The sequence below is a fragment of the Ictidomys tridecemlineatus genome, chromosome 1, assembly GCF_052094955.1.
Source record: "Ictidomys tridecemlineatus isolate mIctTri1 chromosome 1, mIctTri1.hap1, whole genome shotgun sequence".
Classification (NCBI taxonomy): Eukaryota; Metazoa; Chordata; class Mammalia; order Rodentia; family Sciuridae; genus Ictidomys; species Ictidomys tridecemlineatus.
The window spans coordinates 189,776,770-189,796,041 of NC_135477.1; the positions used below are offsets into that span (position 1 = coordinate 189,776,770).

A 19,272-nucleotide genomic window follows, 5' to 3' on the forward strand; every position below is an offset into this window, starting at 1 on the left:
AACTTCAGAACAGCTTCTTAGTTCTTTTAGTGCTGTCTGCTGGGTGTCAGTGTCCCTTGATGATATGGCTTCCTTGGAAGCATCCAGATGTCTCCCTTCTCCAGTGACCCTCCTCTTTGCAGTAAGTGCACTGGCTGGCTTTTGGGTTTTTTTTTTAGTGTCTCAGTGACTTGGAGGTTATGTGGCCCAGAGTTGCAAAGATCTTGGAGAAGTTCCCTGGTTCCCTGGTTCCCTGGTTTTAAGCTGACTCAGAGGGCAAAAGCCAAAAATATTGGTGTTCTTGGCCCTGTTAATTTAACCTTAATCATTAAGCCTTGGTCTTAAACATCCACAAAGCCCATCTCACCATTCTTAAAGTAACAGTGCTGGGCTTTAATTTTAATGCTAATAATTTCATAGTCGTTTTACTCCTTTTATTTAATTGGGGTCTGTATTAGTACTTTAAGTTAGCATTATATACTGTCTGTAGTCGATAGCCTAATATCTTAAATTAACTTAGGTTGTTATATTGAAATTTGTTCTTCTGTAAGTCACTAACAAATAACATTTAAAGTTTCCAAGGAAAATTCAAAATGAAATTAAAAGAGTAAAAACATGTTGAGTTTGTACATAATCTTGACCCTTGGCTGAGTTATACATTATATCCCCTGTTTGATATCATAGTATTCTTTTGGGAGGGAGTACTGGGTATTAAACTCAGGGGTACTCAACCACTGGGCCACATCCCTAGCTCTATCTTGTATTTTATTAGAGACAGTATTTCACTGAGTTGTTTAATGCCTTGATAAATTGCTGCGGCTGGCTTTGAACTTGCAATCCTCCTGCCTCCACCTCCTGAGCCCCTGAGATTACAGGTGTGCACCACCGTGTCAGGCCAAGACCCAGTGGTCATAACAACAAAAATCAATCTTGAACACAACTTTAAGTGAACTGGAGTCTGACCTAATTTGGAGTCATTCTAACTTGCAGTAAGGTGGAAGGCAGCACCACATCTCTGATAAGGCAGAGCTCTTTACAAATCTTAGGTAAAATGTTCTAGTTCTGAAGCTGATCTTTGCCTCTTTCTTAAATATTATTTTATGAAATTTACATAATTTTTTCCCAAGTCTTTATGAATGATAGCTAAAACAGTATGACATTATATCTGAAACATGAATCAAAGAAAGGCTAAGAGAGCTTTTAAATTTCTTTTTGTGGAAAATGGTAAAATGCTTTTATGTTTCATGATATTAACATTTAAACAGGGCCAAGAATACCAATATTATCTTTGAAAAATTCATTTAAATTTTTTACCCCTGTTAGAAAATAACAAAAAATTTACATATCTTATTGTTAACAGGTTTAATTACAGAACATTAAATGATATAAATAATCCCCAACAAAATTTGCTATACTCACAAGTCTAAAATAACTATTACTTTAGTTTGGAGAACACCAGCTTGATACAATGGTCTTTTAAACCTTCTACTTTAAAGACTTTTATACTAGGAAGATATGAACACATTGAACATACAAATAAGAGTAATAGCACCACAATTAATTGGTGTTTCTATAGCAACCGAGTTTAGCTTTTAAGGAAAAAGATCTAGACTCTGTAAAAGAGTACAATATACTAAAATAACAGTTTTTTGATCAAAATTGTACATACCCAGGGCTGGGGATGTAGCTCACTCTGTAGCACAAGGTCCTGGATTCAGTCCGCAGCACCACAAAAAAAAAGGTCGTACAGACCCTAATTTCTTTAAGGATAGTTGGTCTAAAGAATAAAACTTAACAGATACAATGTTAATAGTAAATTAATGTTTTAAGAAATCCTTTTCATTTCAGCACATAGATTAAACTTTGGTCTATATCAGTACATTAATATTTGACCTTAGGGAAAAACCTTAAACATTAGCTTTAACTGATTTTTTGTTTATATACAACTAACTTAGTCCCCCACAAACTTTTTAAAGTTTACCCTGGAATTTAAAATTCACACAGACCTTTTTATCACATACTTAGATTCCCCTTGTTGTGTTGTGTGCAATTTTACCACAACACACTTTCTTTATCAGGAACATTTCCTTTTTATCTACTAAATATATTTTCATACTAAGCACCATTTAAATTTTCTCTTTCCTAGCTTGTTGACTCATTTTTAAAATTTACACTCTGAGATCCTTGTATATTTCTGAATTTAGACAAATTACATCATTTTACTTAAGTGAAACACTTTTTTATTTACAGTACTTTAGTTAAAATGTGGTGGGAACTTTTGGATCCTAGGTATGGAATTATACCTGTTGAGACTTTTGACTGTTAGTAACTTTGTTTTCAGTATTGACACAAAGCAATGTTAGACCTTTTTTTTTTTTTTTTCACTTACCAACTTATGAAAACACCAATAATGTTAAGTGTTTTACCCTATAGAATTCAAGGAGTTAAGACTACTTGGTATTTAGAACTAAATAATACAATCAATAATTTAGACTTAACACACATATAGAATATTTCATGCATCAACAAGCAAATACACTTTCTTCTCAGCAGCACATGTCTCTTTCTCTAAAATAGACCATATCTTATGCCACAAAATGACTCTTAGTAAATACAAAAGAACAGAGATAATACCCTGCATTCTATCTGACCACAAATGGAATGGAATTAGAAATCAATGATAAAATAAAGAATATAAGCTACTGTAACAAATGGAGACTAAATAATATACTAATTATTGATGAATGGATAGTAGAAGAAATTAAGGATGAAGTAAAAAAAATTCTTAGAGGTAAATGAGAACACTGATGCAATATATCACAATCTCTGGGACACTATGAAGGCAGTACTAAAAGAAAACTTTATTGCATTGCATTCATTCATTAAAAGAATAAAAAGCCAACAAATAAATGAACACTAACACTACACCTCAAAGCCCTAGCAAAAGCCCTAGAAGACAGGAAATAATTAAAATCAGAGCTGAAACCAATGAAATTGAAATAATTGAAAAAATTGACACAATAAAAAGTTGATTCTTTGAAAAAATAAGTAAAATAGATAAACCCCTGGACATACTAATGAAGAGAAAAAGAAAACTCAAATTACTAAAATACAAGATGAAGAAGGAAATATCACAATGGACACATCTGAAATACAGAAGGTAATTAGAAACTATTTTGAAAATTTATATTCCAACAAAATTAAAAATATTGAAGACATAAGCAAGTTTCTAGAGACATATGACTTACCCAAACTGAATGAGGAGGTCATGCATGATTTAAGCAGATCAATTTCAAGCAATGAAACAGAAAATGCCATCAAAAGCCTTCCAACCAAGAAAAGCCCAGGACCAGATGAATTATCGGCTGAGTTCTACAAGACTTTCAAAGAAGAATTAACACCAATACTCTTCAAAGTATTCCATGAAATAGAAAAGGAAGTAACCTGTCCAAACTCATTCTATGAGGCTAATATCATCCTGATACCAAAACCAAAGACACATAAAGAAAACTTTAAACTAATATCCCCAATGAACATAGATGCAAAAATTCCCAATAAAATTCTGGCAAGGGCTGGGATGTAGCTCAGTGGCAAAGCATCTGCCTTGCATTCCCAAAGCCCTGGGTTTGACCCCCAGTTCCAAAAAAAAAAAAAAAAAAAGAACCCCACCAAAATAAAGATTAAAAACTTCTGGCAAATAGTATACAAAAACATATTAAAAAGATAGTGCACAACGATCAAGTGGGGTTCATCCCAGGGGATTTAGGGTTGGTTCGACATACAAAAATCAATACACATAATTCTTCATATTAATATTAATAGACTTAAAAACAAGAATCATGGTCATCTCAGTAGATGCAGAAAAAGCATTTGACAAAATACAGCACCCCTTCATGTTCAAAACACTAGAAAAACTAGGGATAGTAGGAACATAACCTCAACATTGTAAAAGCTACATATGCTAGGCCCAAGGCCAGCAAGCATTATTCTAAATGGAGAAAATTGAAAACATATTCTCTAAAAACTGGAACAAGATAAGGATGTCCTCTTTTACCACTTCTATTCAACATCATCCTTGAAACTCTAGCCAGAGCAATTAGCAAAAGAAAAAAATTAAAGGGATGCAAATAGGTTAAGAAGAATTCTAACTATCACTATTTGTAAATGACATGATTCTATATCTAGAAGATCCAAAAAATTCTACCAGAAAACTTTTAGAACTAATAAGTGAATTCAAAGTAGCAGGATATAAAATCAACACCCATAAATCTAACAAATTTTTACACATCAGAGATAAATTTACTGAAAGAGAAATTAGAAAAAGTACTCTATTCACAATAGCCTCAAAAAAAAAAACCCCACCTGGGAATCAATCTAACAAAAGAGGTGAAAGACCTCTACAATGAAAACTACAGAACACTAAAGAAAGAAACTGAAGAAAACCTCAGAAGACGGAAAGATCTTCCATGCTCCTTGATAGACAGAATTAATACTGCCAAATGGCCATACTAACAAGAGCGTTATACAGATTTAATATAATTCCTATTAAAATCCCAATGACATTCTTCATAAAATAGAAAAATCTATCATGAAATTTGTTTGGAAAAATAAGAGACCCACAGTACCATTGTAGACCAGAATAGAAGACACAGAGACAAACCCACATAAATATGTTATGTCATACTAGACAAAGGTGCCAAAAACATTCACTGGAGAAAAGGTAGCCTCTTCAATAAATGGTGCTGAAAAAACTGGAAATCCATATGTAGCAAAATGAAATTAAACCTCTATCTCTCACCCTGCACAAAAATCAATTCAAAGTGGTTTAAAGACTTAGGCACTAGAACAGAGACCCTGCACCTAATAGAAGAAAAAATAGGCCCAAATCTTCACCATGTTGGCCTAGGATCTGACTTCCTTAACAAGACTCCTAAAGCACAAGAAGTAAAATCAAGAATTAATAAATGAGGTGGATTCAGGTTAAAAAGGTTCTTCTCAGCAAAGGAAACAATAATGTGAGGAGAGAGCCTACAGATTGGGAGAACATCTTTACCACATGTTCCTCTGATAAAGCATTAATCTCTAAATTATATAAAGAACTCAAAACACTTAACATCAAATAATAATAACAACAACAACAACAACAACCCAATCAATAAATGGGCTAAGGAACTGAACAGACATTTCACAGAAGAAAAATACAATCAATTAATAAATATATGAAAAAGTGTTCAGCATCTCTAGCAGTTAGAGAAATGCAAATCAGAACTATTCTAAGATATTATCTCACTCCCCTCAGAATGGCAATCATCAAGAATACAGGCAACAATAAATGTTGGCGAGGATGTGGGGGGAAAGATACACTCATACATTGATGGTGAGACTGCAAACTGGTGCAACCACTATGGAAAGCAGTATGGAGAATCTTCAGAGAACTTGGAATGGAACCACCACTTGACCCAGCTATCCCACTCCTCAGTTTATACCCAAAGGACTTAAAATCAGCATACTACAGTGATGCAGCCACATCAATGTTGTAGCATCTCAATTCACAATAGCTAAACTATGGAACAAATCTAGGTGTCCCTCAGTAGATGAATGGATGAAGAAAATATGGTATATATATTCAATGGAATATTACTCAGTTTAAAGAAGAGTGAAATTATGGCATTTTCCTGTAAATGGAGGGAGTTGGAGAATATCATGCCAAGTGAAATAAGCCAATTCCACAAAACCAAAGGCCAAGTATTTTCTCTAATATGCAGATGCTAATTGACAATAAGGTGGGGGGCACAAGAGAAGAATAGTGTTACATTAGATTAGATAGAGGGAAGTGATGGGAGGGAAGTGGAGGGGATGTGGAGATAGGAAAGACAGTAGAATGAAACAGACATTATCACTGTATGTATATATGTAACTACATGACCAATATGGTTCTGCAACATGTACACTCAGAAAAATGAGAAATTGTATCCCATCTATATAGGACATATCACAGTGCATAAAGGCAGTCTACTGTCATGTATAATTAATTAAAACAAATAAAAAATTAAAAAAGAGAAGTTGATGTTATATTTAACAGCATTTTAACTTTGTAAATTAATTAGATGTCTCTAATAAACACATTTATGATTAATACCATATATGTCAAATCTAGTTTACTCATTTTCAAAACTCAAGATTTCAAACAAGTGTATTTAACAGAATTAGCTTTCTCTTCCTTGTTGAAGAAAAATCCTAGAAACAATGGATATTAGACATTTTATAGATATCAACATATTATTAGTTGTTGGACCACCTAGCAAAACTTGTGACTTTACTTCCATTTGTTTACCTGATTTAAATTAAACTTTTTAAATCACAGGAATTAGAGGTATTTGTATGCATTTTCTTTTTTAAAACATTTTAATTTGTGAGGGCTCATTTATCCATATACCAATTTTGATACCCAAATACATGTAGACATGACAATAGACCCATGTACACACATAGACAAACAACACAGGCCATGTAGGGTTTTTTTTGGGGGGGGCGCATTATATTTACTTTTTGGTTGTAGTTGGACACAATACCTTTATTTTGTTTATTTATTTTTATGTGGTGCTAAGGATCAAACCCTGGGCCTTGTATGTGCTAGGCAAATGCTCTACTGCTGAGCCACAACCCCATTCCTGGCTATGTAGTTTTTAAAACCTATTAGATTAAGAGCTAACCCTTCCCAATTTCCTTTGATCAAAGCAGTGTGTAAAAACAAAACAAACAAACAAAAACTGTATAGTTGAACAAAAATAGGACTGACTAGGAAAACATATTAACCTAGCTATGCAGGACCAAAATGTGGATTTCACCATAAAACCAGGAGCTCAAAAGTATAGAACTAAAAAAAGCGTCCTAGAACAAGTGACACAGTCATTAATTATCTTAGTAAAGCAGCATACAGTTTACTTGTTGCCTCAGACTAACATGAGTTCAGGTAAAAGACACTTTTTATTTTTTTTCTTCCCCCTTTGTGTCTCAGACCTGTCGTCAGCTGAGCCTGATCTAAAGATATGAGACTTTTTATTAGAGGAGGAAGCTACTATGTTAAGCTTCTTACTGAGATATTCCATTTGTTGTCTATGTGGGTGGTGTGTGTGTGTGTGTGTGTGTGTGTGTGTGTGTGTGTGTGTGTGTGTATGTTGTGCTGGGATTGAACCCAGTGCCTTGTGCATGTGAGGTAAGCACTTTACCAACTATCCTTAGCCCTTTTGTGACTAGTTCTAGGGTTATTTTTCCTCTGTCAGTGACAAGCAGGTTAAATTTTGTTCCATAGGTAAGTTGGGGACAGGGTCTTGAAGTAAGGCCCCTTTTTAATATCTCAAAGGCTTCCAAAGCCTTCTCATAACTCAGATAGGGAATAAACTTTTTGGTGATTGGCTGTCCTGACACCCATCAGACAGGAAAGAAGTCTAAGTTAAGAGGTGACTACAGAGAAGCTGGCACTGGTGTCCAAGAGGAAACTGACCTCTTGGCTCCCTATAGAAAAGCATACCTGGGGCTCGTTCATGGTGATAGGAGTTACCAGAGCCATTGGAATCCACCTAGGGCTCTGCCAGCCTGTGTGGAGGGGACTGGCCTAGAAGACTTATGCCCCAGGGACATTCATTCCTCCAATAATTACCTTGACATTTAGGACAGGGCTTCAAGTGTGGCCATTTCACCTGTGAGCATTCTGTTTGAAATGTCCTTCCTCTTCAAGTACATTTTGTTGCTCAGGGTGCACTCCATTTTTTTTTTTTTCATCCAGGAAGGTCACTCCTCTTAGGTCTATGACCAGTGCTTCACCTTTCCCTGTTTCTAGGTTCTCTCCTTATTTTCCTTTAACATCTGTTCTAAAAGTCAGAGGTTGCAAGCCAGAGGGTATCACACGAGATTTGACCAGGGCCATATGCCACTTTTTGTAATATTATCCAAATGCCTGGGGCTGACTGAATAATAAATTTATCTTTTATTTATTTTCTTTAATAATTTATTTAAAAAAAATAGTTGGCCCTCTATAGATTCAGGATCCAGCGTGGTGTGTTTTCTTACTGCCTCCCTGAGTCTCTTCATGAAAATAGCAGGACTTTCCTGAGGCCTCAAGGATTAACATCTGGAAATGTCTAATATTCCAGGCATCCTGCTCATCACTCAGATTCCAGGCAGGATTGTTCTGGGAACTACCTGTGTTCCAGATTGATGATTAGGTTTGCTTCTCGTTTGTGCTGCTGGACCATGAACAAGATGTAGGTCATCCCCTATCTGTTAATCTACTTCTAGGGTGACCTTCTCAGTGGAGGTTAAAATTTGGTTAAGGAATAGCATAATATCTTTCCAGATGAGATCAAACCCCTGGCCTAAGTTCTGAAATGCCTCAATATATTTATCTGGATCTTCTGAAAACTTTCCTAGGTTGATTCTTACCTATTTTAAGTCTTGGAGGGAAAAAGGAGTATGTGCTTTAACTGGTTTGAATCTTCCCCCAGCCTCTCTTGGAGAGCTGGTATATATGATCAGCCTTTTGGGGATAGGTGTGGAGGACAGGAGGACTTCTGATATTGCTGATGATTATCAGCAGGAGATGGAGGCTTCAGGGGTCCCCCAGTTTCTCTCCTCAGTAGATGATTCGTTAAGTACTTGTCCTCTTGATTTTTCTTGGTCATCTATGGGTCAAGTTAGTGATGAACCTGGTAATGCTGTTGAGGACGAAGCTCCCTCCCACCTGGGTCCTTGGAGACCTCTCTCCATGAGTTTCCAGCAATCCAGCACATCAACTCTCACCTCCTGGATCTGCCAGTCCTCATTGTGGCTGGATTAGCAGGTGCTAAAGTTCTCAGTTGCTCTGTGCCAGAGACTCAGGAGAATTCATTTTTACGGGCATTTACTGATCTTCTCCCTTCCACTATAAATTTTACAATTATGAAGACCCACAAAAAGAAGGAGAAGAAGAAAAAAACCTGAACTCTTCTCTGCTGTGTAGACTAAAGGAATGTCCAGAGGGTAATGGAACATCTAGTGGTTGTTAGGCAAAAAAATGACCTTTTCCTGGAAGAGTTTGTGGAAGGGGTTGATTTTAAAAAATACCTCCCTCCTACAGCTGTTTTGGGTTTTTTGTTTTGTTTTTGTGGCATTGGGGATTGAACCCAGTGCCTGTACATGCAAGGCAAGCCCTTTACCAACTGAGCTGTATCCAAGTCCCCCTCCTACAGCTTTAAAGAATGCATTGAGCACATCTGAGGAAAAGGAACAGTAAGCAGGCTATTAAAGACTTACTATGTGAACAAAAGGAGCCAGGTGTTTCTTACTAATAGTCTCACCCTCCAGTCTGAATAGCTAGTGAAAAGGGGGGCACCCTGGAGGGAATGGACTCAGGGGAGTGTTGCATGGCCCCCACAGAAGCCAGTGTCATCGGTGTCTTCCCTCAGGGTCATATTTCAGCAGTCAGGTTCTGGCTTCCAACGTGGAATATGTATATTCCTCTGCAAGTGGGTTTTCATTCTGAACTGCAGGTGAAACAGATGTCTTACCTGAGCTGGTTTAAGAGTTTGATTTTCTTTATTTTTAATTCATTTTATTGCTATGTAACTAATTTTTCATGCACTTAATTGTATTTCCTTGTTGTCTTTGTATTTGCTTGACTGAAAAATGACTTGACAAAGTCAAGTGTGAGCTGGCCTTGCCTAGTATCCCCAGGCTCTTCCCTAGTGAGATGGATGCCCATCTCCTTCCTTTCCAGTCTGGCCTGACCTGGCACCCACCTTTTCTGAGGTCATGGTTGTCTCCCTTCACATCGTGTGTGTAATTCCTCACTCCAAGTGTGTAATTCCTCACATATGCTTGTGACTGTGTCCAGGCTGAAGGTGCAGAAAGGGCCTCCTGAGAGCAGGAAGACAACAGGCCAGCTTTAGAAAGTTGGGGTCAGTTCTGAATAAGTGGAAATATTCCCCTGGTGTGGCAGTCCCCTTGTAGGAAAGAAACCCTGCCTGAAAAGAGCTTTTGCCAAGAAACTTTCCTTCTGGCCTTATTTATCTAAAAATCGGATACATATTCTGTTACTCAGGGTCCCGAAATATGCATATGTGGCCTGGGGTGAGAGAGGGGTCTTCTGGACCCCTGCCTATGTTGAATCATGACACAAGAAAAGACCACCAACTCCAATTTTAAATCAAATTAAAGCAAGCTTGTATTGTGTACACAAAAGCTTGCCAGTGGCCTTCTCACCCAAAACCTGGGCCAGAGAACAGCCTCCCAGCTTTCCAGGAACAAGGTTTTATAGCAACAAAAATTTGCAAAGGGGGGGTGTGTCTTGAGAACTTACAGGTAACAGGATTTTGACAAGCATAATACAAAGGCAGATAGCAGGTTAGTGATCTACATGGCATGATATTTTAAGATAGGGAATAAATTCAGATCCCAACATCAGGATTTATGAGATGCCACTGAGGTTTCAGAGAGGGTTATTATCTGGACAGGGGGAGCCAGGATTTATGAGGTGCCACTAAGGTTTTAGAGAGGGTGGTTATCTGGTCAGGGGGAGCCCAGGCATGGATGAGTTCAAGGCACCGGCAGGAGTTCCAAACAAGTTTAAAAATCTCAGCAATTTATGGTAAAACATAAATTAACTTTTCATGACTTTGTGATGAGATGGCTCCCAATCATAAGGTGGAATTAGGCTGGGTTCATCAACTAGTCAGCAGGCAGCTGGTGGGAGGGTGGCCTTCCACAGTCTCACAGGACTTTCTCTCTCACCCTATGCAGCTCAGAATCCATCTCCAGGACTGTGTCTTCTCTGCTGTGTGAGGCCCAAGTGGCTCTGGCTCAGATCTGTCTCCCTGTGACCTGCAGGTGCTATGAGATCCTCAGGAAGGATGTCAGGACTCCCCAGAAGGCAGGAAATGGTGAGTGTGGGTTGAGGACTGCTCAGGGAGGTGGGCTGGTTAGAACTGGTGGGAATCAGCTTCCACTGTCAGCTCCAGAGTCAGCCAGCCTAGACCTGAGTCAGATGCTGCTATAGCTCAGCCCTTGATGCCTTCAGGCTATGGTGTGGGCTGGTGCAGGTGGGTTCCCAATGTGCTGCCTGGTCTGCAGCCACTTTGGCAGAACCCTCTCTGCCCAGCTGGACCCAGCCCTAGTCTCTCAGTGTGCAATGAAGGCAGACCCTTTTCATGGGATACTTACTCAGGGATGGGGTTCCTGTGTTCAAGGTTATTGGTCTAGGGGTCACTGTTCCTCCTCCCCCAGGAGTCACTCACTTTCCCACCCCATGTTTCTGAAACACGGTCTCAATTCACTTTGCTCTCCCGGGCTAGCCCCTCTTAGGGCTGGCAGTAGACCCCTAAGCTTGCACCTCTTTCTCACCTTTCCAGACTCCAACTCCTCCTCCAGTTCACACCATTTTCAACTCTTCCACTCACGACATTCAAGTGGGCACAGTATTATCAATTTTTCACTCAGTAATGCAGGATACTTTTTAAAAATATTTGTGTCCTGTTTGTGAATATCTACCATGAGGGGAAAGTAGAGAACAGCCACCTGGAGCTCCACTGTTCTTTGTCTTCTCCCAGCACAGATGCCTTAATATCTTTGAGTAAAGCTTCCCTTTAGATATTTCACAGGGTAGCATGTCCTGAGCCACTGTCCTGGCCTTTCCTGGGCTGTCACAGGTGCCCACTGCTGTCCTGTGTCCTGTAGGTACAGGGAATTTCAGGCCCTGGGTCAGCTCCTCCTAGAGGACAGCCTGAGGTGTGGGGCACACCTTGTCAGGGGAGCAGCTGGAAGCCCTGGGGCTGAGGAATTTCCTGTAACATGTCACATCTAAACAACTGCCTCATATTGGGGATATTGTGTCCCCCAAGCCCTGTTCCCATTCCTTGGAGACAGGTGGACAGTGAGCCTGTGGATGCTGGTGCTGAGGGGCCAGGTCAGCAGAGATTCTTGCCCTTGCATTCTCTCACAGTTGTGTAGGAGGAAAACTCTCCCAGAGCATAAGGACCACCCACCCCAGTGCAGTGCTGTGCAAACCTGAAAGCCTCATAGACTGGAGTCATGGTCCAGGTCTCCTGGGAGGGTGATCAAGGAGTGTTTCAGTGAGTAGGACCAGGTGGGAGATGTCCAGCTGGTAGGCTGCTTATCAGTCCCTTGAACATGATACATCTGTGTTCCTCACTTTGAAATGATATGCTTTATACGTAAATGTAACATTAGAATTCACTGTGATATATTTATACAGCACATAGCATAATTTATTCCATTTCATTCAACAGTTCTCTAAACATTAAAAAGAGCTAGGGATGTGACCGAGTGTTTAAGTGTCCCTAGGTTCAACACAAAGTACCAAAAAAAAAAAAAACAAAACTGACATTAGAGTTATTTATAATAAAACATGTCAAGGTGATGAAAAGTCTTGCTGAATCTCACTTTGGATTTCATTATATTTTGGGACATGTAGACGATGTCTGTCACTCTGTGACTTTGTGTCCTTCCAGAGGTGCTGGGACATAAGGCACTCCACTAATTGCTGTGAACATCCACTGGGCAGTTCTGGTGGGCCATCCCTGGGGCGGGTGGTTGACTGCCCAGGGGTGCAGTACTTTGTTAGGTTCCATCATATTTGCTGTGGGTCAGTGAGTACCCGCTCTACTCAGCAGAATGCTTTTTAATGTGGCAGGGAGCTTGGTGGCTGTGTCTGAGGACAGGTCCTGTGGCTGTGAATTCTCTGCAGGCCCATCTGTGGTGCAGAAATGTCCCCCCACCCTGGCCAGCATGACTCACTGGGATGCTGTCCTTAGTCCTAAATACAAAGACTTCACTGTTTTTTTTTAACTTCTTGTGTCTCAGGTCATCAACAGCAGGTGCCTATTTCTTTTGCTGAGTGACTGATGCAGCATCCAACTGGTGTCCTAACAGTGCCCAGCATTCCCCAGGTCTGGCCCTAACACCACATGATGGGAGCTGTTGCTTTCTGCTCACTGCCTTAGAGCAAACAAATTTCTGCCTTGACCCACCTCCTGCTGCCTCCAATGACTGGGATCACCTTCCCGTTCAGCTTCCAGGGGACTTGGGCAACTTCTCATCCCAGCCTTCTGCAGGGAGCTGCCACATCTGGGGCCATCTCTCTGTGTCAATGTGTGTCCAAGCAGCTTTCCTCCAGCATGGGCCCCAGGCAGATTGTGGTAATCCTTCTAGGCTTCATAGAACTCGGGCAACTTCCTGCCATTGCTCCCCCAGTGTGTGGTCAGTGGCAGCAGGATCCTGATGGCTTCCCTTTCCTGTGCTCAGAGGCCAACACTGCCTCACTCCTTGGATGTGAGCTTGAGGTCCTGCTGCCACAGGGCGAGGGTGTTGTGTCTGAGCCCAGGTTCCTTGGGTGGTCTTTAAAATGGTAATACTTTGAGCTCATGACACAGGTATATTTCCATTTATTTGTGTCTTATTTCATTTCTTTTAGGAACATTTTGTAGTTTTCAGTACATAAGCCCCCTTCTTGGGACATTGTTTTAATTGTTGATATTATTTCCAGAATGCCTTTCTCAGGTTGCTCATACACTTATGGAACTGATTATCTGTGAAGGGAGATAATTTTACTCTCCTTTCCAATTTGGGTGCATCTCTTTTTCACTGTTTCTCCTTACATAATTTTCCTGGCTACTGTTTCCATTGCTGCATCGAAAGGACCTGGTGAATGGAACAGGTCTCATATTCAAGTCCTTCTAGGGCCATTTTTCATGAGCACTTCTCAGCCTTTCCTCCTCTCTGATTAGACAGGAAGACTGGGGGCAGATGGAGGTTGGTGTTTCTCTTTTCCCCAGAAGGTTTGACTTTTAACATCTCAGGTGATTTAGTCTTTGGAAATAATTTCTTCTAAATGTACTGCCAGGAAGGTTGGAGTTCTCTGGGCATACTGAAAAATGCCATCTTTCTTCTTCCTATGCTTTAAGCAGTGAGTGTGTGTGTGTGTGTGTGTGTGTGTGTGTGTGTGTGTGTATGAGAGAGAGAGAGGGAGAGAGAGCGAGAGCAAGATCTTCACTGTGATATACTGGCAATGTTTCTAAAGGGAAAATACTATAAATTTATAGGAATAGTCAGAAAAATCACCATGCTACAGTTCATGGTAAATTTCAGGTAAGAAGTAAAACTGCTGCAGGGGCAGCTGCCCCATCTCCCATGCTTGTTTCCTGACTAGGAGTTTTAAGGTATGAGTGGAACAAAATAACTGGGTTTCTAAGGAAGGCATACATTCAGTAAAGATCGTGTTTTTTACCTATAGTCTCAGCATTATGACTCAATGTTACTGCATAGTTTGGTGGGATCCTCCCATGTCCTTAGTTCCCCCTACCAGCCAAGTTCCAACTTGTCAGCTGATACTTCTAAGTGTACATACTGTTAGGAGGACTAATATTAGCTCTCTTTTCTTTTTCTTTTTTCTTTCTTTTTTGGTAGTGGGGATTGAACTCAATCACTGAACCACATCCCCAGCCCAATTTCATATTTTATTTAGAGACAGGGTCTCACTGAGTTGCTTAAATGCCTTGCTTTTTGGGCTCTGAACTCATGATCCTCCTGCCTCAGGCTCCCAAGCCACTAGGATTACAGGTATGCGCCACTGCACCCAGCAATTAAACTCTCTTTTGCACATAAGGTAATAGGGCTTCATTATTCCATAAATTAAATATGCACTCACAAAGGTGTTGGGGTGACCCAGGAGCATACCTTACTCCCTGGACTCCACAAGAAGAAGGGTGTTTTTGCTCTGTTCATGCTTTTATGGATAGTTCCGGTCTTGTATTAATATGCCTCTGTTTGGGCAAGTAAGTGCACAATGAGAGTACAAGTTTTGGTGACAAAATCATGGAATGAATATTTGGAGATCACAGAAATGTGCAAATATGTCTTATGGTGAGAATAGAGCCCTCATACTGCCAATCTCTCCTGCATGCACTACTCTTTTCTGGAATTTTAGAATTCAGTGGCCTTTGAGGATGTGGCTGTGAACTTCACCCAGGAGGAGTGGGCTTTGCTGGATCTCTCCCAGAAGAATCTCCACAGAGACGTGATGCAAGAAGTCCTTAGAAACCTGGCTTCTATAGGTAAAGATGATGTTTCATTATATAGTCAATCACTGAGAAATTGGGAGGTTGCTTTTTTGTTTGTTTGTTTGTTTTTGTTTTTACCAAGGATTGAATCTGGGAGTGTTCAACCACTGACCCACATCTACAGCCCTTTTTTATACTTTATTTAGAGACAAGGCCTCCATAAGTTGCTTAGGCTGGCATTGAACCTGTGAGATCCTCCTTCCTCAGCATCCCAATCTGCTGGGATTATATGTGTGGGACACTGGGCCTGCCAAGTGAGAGTTTTTTTCCTCAGGGATTTGGAATGTGAAAAGGGAGTACTTTGGGGGAATAAAATGGCCCTAATATCATTTCACTCTGAGCATGAACCCCATAATTTTTCTCTTTTTTCTTCATTTTTATTTGTGCATTAGAGCAGTCCATATTATAAATCCCATAATTTATTCCAAAATCATAATGATTCATGATTGTTCTCTGTCTTCATTTAGGAGACAAGTGGAAAAATCAGAACAGAAATACTGAAAGAGATCTAAGGTAATTTGTATTCACTAGAAGAAACACAGTATCTTGATGGAATTGTAACATGTCCTATAATTTTACAAACAAGCAGAGAAAACAACCATGATATAAATTATAGTTATTCCTATTTAACCAGAACTTTAATATAAGTTATATGTTTCATATTTTCAAAAATTATTGATTTGTTGACAATGCTAACAAACTAACTGCTCTTATGATACCACCATTTTAGTACTATCTATGAGAAGCAGTGTTGCAAAGTCATCATTACATTTATTTTCAGACAGTTTAAACATGACAGAAAATCAATATTTTCCCTGACATTGGTAATAGTGTACGTGCCATACTGACTAATGAATATATAAAAGTGTTAATAAGCCAACCATAAATATCCATGTAATTTTTTTTTAAACACAAGTCATATGGTAGGTTCTGGAAAAATTTAAATAGGTACTCAGTGTGAGATTCCAAATCTTAGTCTTTACCAGGACTTTCCCATTAGAGTAAGTCCATGTGAGTAGTATATATTGACAAGTCTTTATATATCTTTTTTTCCTTAATAGGCACATTATATCTCACTCTGCAAACAAATTGTACGAGAATGAGTTGAGTGCAGGGAAGCCATATGAACTTAAACAGAAGAAAACATCTTTATTTTGTCACACAAGTGTTCAAAGACAAGCATCAGTGCATACTATAGATGAAACTTATGAATGTCTAACATGTGGAAAAGAGTTAAGTTGTTCCTTGTGTTTTCAAAAATTTCAACAGTCTCATACCAAAGAGACAGCTTACAGATGTAATCAGTCTAGTAAAGTCTTCACTAGTTCCTCTTATCTTCCAATACGTAAACAAACACATACTGGAGAGAAGACCCATAAATGTAAACAGTGTGGGAAAGCTTTCACTTGTTCCTCTCACCTTCAAAGACATAAACAAACTCATACTGGAGAGAAGCCCTATGAATGTAAAAAATGTGGAAAAGCCTTCAGTCGTTCCTCTTACCTTCATATACATGAACGATTTCATACTGGAGAGACACTTAATAGATGTAAACGATGTGGGAAAGTGTTTGCTACATCCAGTCAGCTTCATTCACACGAATGGACTCATAATGGAAAGAAACCCTATCAGTGTGAACAATGTGGGAAAGCCTTCATATATTGTTCTTCCTTCCAGCGACATCAGCGAATTCATACTGGGGAGAAACCCTATAAATGTAAGGAATGTGGCAAAGCCTTTACTTATTCCTTTTATCTTCAAACACATAAACAAACTCATACTGGAGAGAAGCCTTATGAATGTAAACAATGTGGAAAAAGCTTCAGTTGTTCCTCTTACCTTCGTAGACATAAACTAATTCATACTGGAGAGAAGCCCTATGAATGTAAGCAATGTGGGAAAACCTTTACTTATTCTTTTCATCTTCAAACACATAAACGAATTCACACTGGAGAGAAGCCCTGTAAATGTAAACAATGTGGGAAAGCCTTCAGTTGTTCCTCTTACCTTCGAAGACATAAACAAATTCATACTGGAGAGAAGCCCTATGAATGTAAGCAGTGTGGGAAAGCCTTTACTCATTCCTCTCAACTTCAGACACATAAACAAATTCATACTGGAGAGAAGCCCTATGAATGTAAACAGTGTGGGAAAGTCTTTGTTTATTCTGCTTCTCTTTGGCAACATAAACGAATTCATACTGGAGAGAAGCCCTATGAATGTATGCAATGTGGAAAAGCCTTTACTAATTCCTCTCAACTTCAAACACATAAACGAACTCATACTGGAGAGAAGCCCTTTGAATGTAAACAATGTGGGAAAGTCTTTGTTTCTTCAACTTCCCTTTGCCAACATGAACGAATTCATACTGGAGAGAAGCCCTATGAATGTAACCAATGTGGGAAAGCTTTCAGTTGTTCCTCTTACCTTTCTAGACATAGACGAATTCATACTGGAGAGAAACCCTATGAATGTAAGCAGTGTGGGAAAGCCTTTACTCATTCCTCTCAACTTCAAACACATAAACGAATTCATACTGGAGAGAAGCCCTATGAATGTAAACAATGTGGAAAAGCCTTTGTTTATTCCAATTCCTTTCGACAACATGAACGAATTCATACTGGAAAAAAGCCGTATGAATGTAAGCAATGTGGGAAAGCTTTTACTCAGTCCTCTCAACTTCAAAGACATAAACGAACTCATACTGGAGAGAAGCCCTTTGAATGTAAACAATGTGGGAAAGCCTTTGCTTCTTCTACATCCCTTCAGCAACATAAAAGAATTCATACTGGAGAGAAGCCCTATGAATGTGAGCAATGTGGGAAAACTTTTACTTACTCCTTTCAAACACATAAACGAATTCATACTGGAGAGAAGCCCTATGAATGTAAGCAATGTGGGAAAGCCTTCAGTTGTTCCTCTTACCTTAAAGTACATAAACGATCGCATACTGGAGAGAGGCCATATGAATGTAAACAATGTGGGAAAGCCTTCAGTTGTTCCTCTTACCTTCAAAGACATAAACGAATTCATACTGGAGAAAAGCCCTATAAATGTAAGCAATGTGGGAAAACCTTTGTTTCTTCAACTTCCCTTTGCCAACATGAACGAATTCATACTGGAGAGAAGCCCTATAAATGTAAGCAATGTGGAAAAGCCTTTATTTATTCTAGTTCCCTTCAAAGACATAAACAAATTCATACTGGAGAGAAGCCCTATGAATGTAAGCAGTGTGGGAAAGTGTTTGTTTCTTCAACTTCCCTTTGCCAACATAAACGAATTCATACTGGAGAGAAGCCCTTTGAATGTAAGCTGTGTGGGAAAGCCTTCAGTTGTTCCTCTTACCTTCATAGACATAAACGAACTCATACTGGAGAGAAGCCCTATGAATGTAAGCAGTGTGGGAAAGCCTTTCTTTATTCCAGTTCCCTTCAAAGACATAAACAAAGTCATACTGGAAAGAAGCCCTATGAATGTAAGCAATGTGGTAAAGCCTTCACTACATCTTCTTATCTTCAAAGACATAAACAAAATCATGCTGTAGAGAAACTCTAGGAATGTAAATAATTGGGAAAAGCCTTCACTACTTCCTCTTACGTTTAAATACATAAATGAACTCATACTTGAGAAAAGCTTTATGAATGTAAACAATGTGGAAAAGTCGTTGCTGGATCCAGATAGCTTCATTCACATGAATGAACTCATAAAGGAAAGAAGCCCTATGGATGTAAATAGTGGGGAACAGCCTTCACTAGGTCTGCTCACCTTCACAGACATGAATGATTTCATAATGGGGAGAAGCCTTATAAATGTAAACAATGTGGGAGAGCCTTCACTAGTTCTTTTTCCTTTCACATACATGAACAATTTCATACAGGAAGAAAGCCTTGTAGTTGTAAACAATGTGGGAAGGCCTTCACTACTTCTGTTTACCTTTACATACATGAATTAACTCATATTACAGAGAAACCTGACTAATGTAAGCAGTGTGGGAAATACTTCACTACATCTAGTCACTTTTATTTTCTTCAAAGAACTCATGTTGGAGAGATGGCCTGTGTATGTAAAAATGTGGGAAAGCCTTTACTTCATGTAGTTACATTATAAAACATCAAACAACTCATCAGGAAAAAAATCCCTACTAAAGAGAAAAAATGTGAAATGCCTTTCATTTGGGGGTTCT

General features: G+C 39.2%; 2 protein-coding genes across 2 annotated transcripts in view; both read left to right on the plus strand.

Moving 5' to 3' along the window:
• Positions 1–10,755: 10,755 nt before the first annotated feature.
• LOC101964166 (uncharacterized) lies at positions 10,756–19,251 on the plus strand. Its single transcript, XM_021720818.3, is given in 5 exon segments — positions 10,756–10,895; positions 14,957–15,083; positions 15,557–15,602; positions 16,151–18,538; positions 18,540–19,251. Coding segments are annotated over 5 exon segments (2,703 nt in total). The 5' UTR covers positions 10,756–10,847; the 3' UTR covers positions 18,634–19,251.
• The window catches only part of Snap47 (synaptosome associated protein 47), a 116,170-nt gene continuing 107,653 nt past the window's right edge, over positions 10,756–19,272 (plus strand). The window contains exon 1 of the mRNA XM_078014603.1: positions 10,756–10,895. The gene's annotated coding sequence lies outside the window, so the exon portion shown is untranslated. The remainder of the gene's footprint in view (positions 10,896–19,272) is intronic.